The 6140-nt window shown below is 30.6% G+C and overlaps 1 protein-coding gene across 1 annotated transcript; it reads left to right on the top strand.

Moving 5' to 3' along the window:
- The first annotated feature begins 4087 nt into the window (after nt 1-4087).
- Nucleotides 4088-5821, top strand: LOC127126677 (NAC transcription factor 29). The gene is made up of 3 exons (XM_051055635.1): nt 4088-4303; nt 4429-4733; nt 4876-5821. The coding sequence occupies exons 1-3, from the start codon at nt 4141-4143 to the stop codon at nt 5434-5436; spliced, it is 1029 nt and encodes a 342-aa protein (XP_050911592.1). The 5' UTR covers nt 4088-4140; the 3' UTR covers nt 5437-5821.
- Nucleotides 5822-6140: the final 319 nt, after the last annotated feature.

The following is a 6140-nucleotide window of genomic DNA, read 5'->3' as shown; positions in this document are numbered from 1 at the left end:
AAGGGAGAAAAGTACAAAAGAAAGGGAAAGAAAGGATGAATCAACTTAAATTGGTCACAATATTCCAGGTTGGTTGTCTGAATTTTTTATTCGTTTGCATTTTTGATCTTTATGAATTTCGATGTTTTTGTGTGATATATGATTATGCTATGTATTTTCTGTTAATGATTATATTTTAGTTCTTATCTATATTACTTTGGCCATTTTTTTTAATATTCAATTTTTAATCATTATCCTATTATTAAAAAAAACTAAAAAAAATATATAATCGCCTAGTTGTTTTCTAATTCACATTCAAATCCATTTTATTTTTAAAATTTAATTTTAATTTTATAAAAAAATCACATCAATTTGTTTACTAAAACCATATAGAAAATTTTATAATATTTAAATCAATTTTTTTAAAACTAATATTGTAAATCAAATTTTTTAAAAACTTATATCATGAATCATTTTTTCTAACTAAAACTATAAATTAATTTTTTAATTAGTCTCATAAATCATTTTTTTAAAGCGTAATGAATCAAGTTGTGTAAACCAATATCATGAATCAATTATTTTTATCAAACTATACCTTGTATTAAATCCCAATATAAACTCTATTATTAAAACACAAAGAAATAAGTAATAAAAGGAATAAAAAAATATGATTAATTATAGGATATTAATTAATTAGGGAATCAAGGTTAATTTATGGGATAATTATGAAATAATTTAGAGATAATTATGAGATAATTTTTTAGAATTTTAGGGATAAAAAAAATCAGAGATAAAAGATATAATATTTGGGTTTATATGATGAACCTTTTAATTTTTATTAAATAAATATTTAATATCATTATTAATTTATTTTCTTAAATAAATTAATCATTATATATTTATAAATAATCAAGGGATAAAATCATTCTAAAACACCTTAAATCATAAATCATCTGCCCTTGTGCATTGAGGCATTTTTTAAAAATCAAACCCTTATGTGCCCCTGATGTGTGAGAACTTTTCAAGAGATAAAAATAACAAACAAACCAATATTTTTTACAAGAACTATGGTGTTCTGGTCCTTCATCCAACATGGGGTTACGTAGACATAGAGTTTTAAAGTCTAGCGAGTATAATAATCAAAAATATATTTTGGTCTTCTTTTATAATTGATTTTTCTTTCTCAATAATCAAATATCTTTTTTTTTGTAAATAAATAAATAATTAAATAATTAATAACTATTAAAACAAACTTTCCTTAAAAGCACACTAACCCTATATTTAGAGAAGGATCTCATTGAGTACAATGGAGATGAGGGGTGCCTAGTACCTTCCTCTCGAACCTAATCTCCCACCCTTTATCAATAGATTTTATCATTATTTCCCTGTTCCTTAGGAACAAATAAAGGATGATGGCGAATTTGTGGTTTTTCCAACTGCGACACCTAGTCTCTCATGGAAATACAACTCAAAGGTTGAGAAACAAAGTGTGTTACACGATGCTTCTATGAAAGCTGATTACACAAATGTATTACAAAGATTTACACACAAAAATGTTTTCTATGTAAGTGTATGATAAAAAGTTCCTTTCGTGTATAATTTTCACGTAGTAGTTGTTGGTATTCTTACTCTATTATTCCAAGACTCCTTTATATAGGCAATAGAAAGACCCGTTGGGAGGCATAAATGGAATCCCACAAGGGTTGTATCCTTGCATAACGGTATATGGAAATGAGAGACAAAGCGGTACAATAGTACAATCCTTTTCCTACGAAATCAGTGTAGTGGAAAGAATATTGATCTTGTACTGTGTACTATTTTCTCACGTAAAACATTTTGATCTTATCTTCAAATATTCAGAGGCTTTAGAAAGAGAGTTGATGAAGCATGCATAGAAGAATTAAAGTCTGTATGAGAGAGTCTTCAGAACCTAGTCTTTAGAGTCTTGATTCAGTCCATCCGAGTCTGATCTTCAGAGTCTTAATCCAGTTCATCAGAACCCAGTTTTTAGAGTCTTAATACAGTTCATCAGAACCTGGTCTTTAGAGTTTGGTGACACAATTCATCAAAGTTATTGAGCGCAAGACTTCAGAGTTTGATAACGTTAGAGGCTTCTCTTATTAGGGTCATAAATCGAAGCTTTCTAGATGAGTGGTGATCATAAGCATTGAGCAGAGTGATTCAGAGCTTGATTGTCTTTGTAGAACACACATTGCTTTACTTCTCAGAATCAGAGTGTACTAGGTTCAGAGTCTGATGACGTCACACATCACTTTCTCAGAGTCAAAACTTATATCTAGTAGTTGCACACTTACCAAAATCGTTAGAGTACAAAATTGTTCTTTAAGAACCGGTGTATTATTATCATCAAAACATAAGGCCAGATGCATAACCAAATCTTGCTCTTACAATAATTACTCACTAGATCAACAATATTATCACTCATCCTATATAGAAAACAGGATATATTCTAGGAAAAGTTGAGTTGAGGAAGGTACCTGGCTGCGAGACATTGATAAAGCGGAGAAGAGGAAGAAAGGCAATGACTTTGATCAAGGCATTCTGGATCACTTTGATTAATACTCTCAGAGAAGAGGGAGCAAAGACGTTTTCTAGGAAAGTGACCGTAATATTAAATTCCAAGGGTTGAACAAAAATTCAAATACGCAACTTCTCATATTTATACGTAACTGTAGGTGAAAAATTTAGCGCAACTTCCCTTTGTGGATACACACAAACTCGAGCGCACTCGAATGCACTATAAGTCGCGTTGTGCCCTAGCTTGTCACATCAACACACATGTCAAAAGAAGGTTTTGAAACATTTTGATAATGGAACTGCATTTAATGTGTTTGTTCCCCATTACTTTTTCAACTAATTCCAGGCGTTTTAGCTCTATTCTATATTAGACAACATCCTATAACCCGAAAAACGTCATTTAGGGTTTTCCCTAACTCATTCAGTGCCAGACGAAACCTTAGGGAAGAGGGGGGATTGTTCTGGACTAACCAAAGGTCCAAATGACTAAGGCCCAATTCATCTTAAGTCCACTCCAATTTACCCAAGATATAAAATCAATTCACACGCGAAATCAAGGTACATTCTCTAATCTCCACTTATCACAATATTAATCTTGAATCTTAAATTGACTTACGCGTTGGAATGCTACTTATACAGATCCATCTCACACCATTGTGACGAAGATCAACACAACGTTTCAAAATCATCAATTCTTCAACTAAATCTATGTCTGGTTTTGAACGGAACAAGACCCAATTCTCTAAGACTACAAGAGAAAAAGACAACATGTATACATCTAAACTCTTTAGACATCAAATATGTGCACAATCTCTATTGTTATTTTCAATATTATACTTAACCACTCACACATAATCCTAAGCATTTAAAACATCATAAAATTTATGGAAAAAAACTTGAAATACTCCGATTACAATAAAATGATTATAAGGGTATAATGTTCACTTGATAACTTAGGTAAGTATTAAAGAGTTGAATAATAATTATATTTAATAATTTTCAATGAAATACTAACAAAAATAACATTTACCATTAAAGAAACTGTTTGCTTTTACAAGTGGTCAAAATCTGTCATTATATAATAAATGATTATCATTATACAATAATCATATAAAAAATATTAAAATAATTTTAAAAAATATAAAATTTACTCTCACTGTATTCGATCAAAATAACTTTTGTAGATTCTTAGATTAGTTTCGAAAATGTTTCAATTATTTATACCGTATGTTATCTAAATCACTTGTTTAATAAAAACGTGTATTTTATTTATTGGATTTAACTAAAATATGAACTTGCTTTTATTGATAAAAAAAATGAAAATTGAAACATGAAGCATCGGTGTAATTATATCTTTTTCTCAGCAAGGATTGGGTTTGTCTCTGTCATTCATCACCCGTTTTCACATTGCTTCTATCCATCTTTTTAAAATGGACCCCACTTTTGGAAAAATCATGTTCTTGGAACTCATCTTATTTTTTTCTCATTCATACCCCCTAGCCACCTTGGCCTAATCTCTTCCCACATAACGACAAATTTCTCATAACCATAAAACCCCTTCCTTACTCCCAATCCCAAAAATTTCAATCCTCTCTCTCTCTCTTCACCAAACCCCTCAACAACATGGGAACCCCACAGTCCAATCTTCCCCCAGGTTTCAGATTCCACCCTACTGACGCAGAACTCATTCTTCACTATCTTAGAAAAAAAATTGCTTCTATTCCCTTACCTGTTTCCATCATTGCTGAAGTTGATATTTACAAATTAGATCCATGGGATTTACCAGGTTTCTAATTTTTTTTTTCTTTCCATCTTGCACATGATGTCTTAACTAGACTTTTCTCTACTTTCTAATATTTAATAATGTGTGATGTGGATGTTAATTAGTATCTTTTATGTTGTTGTTTTCAGCTAAGGCTTTGTTTGGTGAGAAAGAGTGGTACTTTTTCAGTCCTAGAGATAGAAAGTACCCAAATGGTGCAAGGCCAAACAGGGCTGCTGCTTCAGGGTATTGGAAAGCCACTGGAACTGATAAGACGATAGTTGCTTCATTGCCATGTGGAGGAAGATCACAAGAGAATATTATTGGTGTCAAAAAGGCACTTGTTTTTTACAAAGGAAAACCTCCAAAGGGTATTAAAACTAATTGGATCATGCATGAATATCGTCTCGTCGATAATAATAAACCAATTAAACTCAAAGATTCTTCCATGAGGGTAAGTGTTTCTAAATTATGGTCGTGACATTAATATTTGTCACGACCAAAGACTAAGATAACCAGAAACTTCATATATCAATATATGATATTATTTTTAGATATTTTTATATTAATGTTATTGTTTGGGTTAATTTTTGCAGTTGGATGATTGGGTATTATGTCGAATTTACAAGAAATCAAAATGCGCGCTAACTTCAACCGAATCCGAGACAATGATAGGCGAAGTCAAGCACTTGGATGATGCGCAATACAAAGAAACTCATTTTCCGATCACAAAAAACACAACATCTTCTCATCAAAACACACTTATGTCACAAAAATCAGTGTCTTTCTCAAACCTATTAGATGCTATGGACTACTCCATGCTAAGGAGTTTCTTATCCGAAAACCATTCCACCAATCCATCAGGAATTGGATCAAGTTCAAGCTTCAACAACACTGAAAACTTTAACCAACAACAACAAGAATCTTCCCAAAACAACACTAGCAACAATTACATGTCACAAAACAAGAACCCTTTAAAGCACCATCTATCAAACATAGATGAGGACAACAACATGTTATTGTACCCATCAAAGAAATACTTGAGTTCATCTTGCAATTTCTCTAACATCAATACACAATATGAAAGCTACCTCATGAAGCAATCTTTGATGAATCAACAATTGGTTTTAGGTCCTCATCATCAATATCAAGGATAATCCAAAATACCAAAAAAAAATGGTATCCAAAAAAAAATTAGAAAATTTAAGTAGTTAAGTAAAATTTCTAGAAGTTGAGCCCAAAAAAAACACAAATGGGGTCATTAAATTAAGAATTTCTAATTTTCTACTAGTACACAAAAATAGTGTGTTTTATTTTATTTTATTTTTTTATGATTTTTAGTTTGTGCTAGGAATTGAAGGATGGATTAGGACTTGTTTGGTAAGGAGTCAAAAGAAAGATTCTGCAATTGAAGACTCAATAAATTGTGAAAAGAAAATATTAAAGTTTTATGACTAATTAGAAATAGTCGTGTACAAAATGTTGATTTATTCGTGTATTGGGTTTGGCAACATAGCTTTATAATATACACTTTGTAGATAAGTATTGTACTCATTGTGATTATATTTTTGCCACTTTATTCCTTAAAAAACAACATTTATTCACATACTTTGAACCATTACATACATACATTATTGAAGCAATATAAATTGAACCAGTAAATAAATAAATAAATATTATCCTTGATAGATTTAAATAAAAAATATATTAATAGAAAAAAAATAAAGTTTACCTTCCGTCACAAAATATAGACATGTATAAACAATACCAATAGGGCAAGAAATTACATGCGTTGTTCTTTAAAAAAAAGGGTGGCAACTTAATTTTTTTCTATAAACAAATTCCCTTTCACGCCAGCTTT

This window comes from Lathyrus oleraceus, chromosome 3 (assembly GCF_024323335.1).
Source record: "Lathyrus oleraceus cultivar Zhongwan6 chromosome 3, CAAS_Psat_ZW6_1.0, whole genome shotgun sequence".
NCBI classification, from domain to species: domain Eukaryota; kingdom Viridiplantae; phylum Streptophyta; class Magnoliopsida; order Fabales; family Fabaceae; genus Lathyrus; species Lathyrus oleraceus.
The sequence above is the reverse complement of the archived record's forward strand: the minus strand, read 5'-3'. Positions and strand labels throughout refer to the sequence as shown.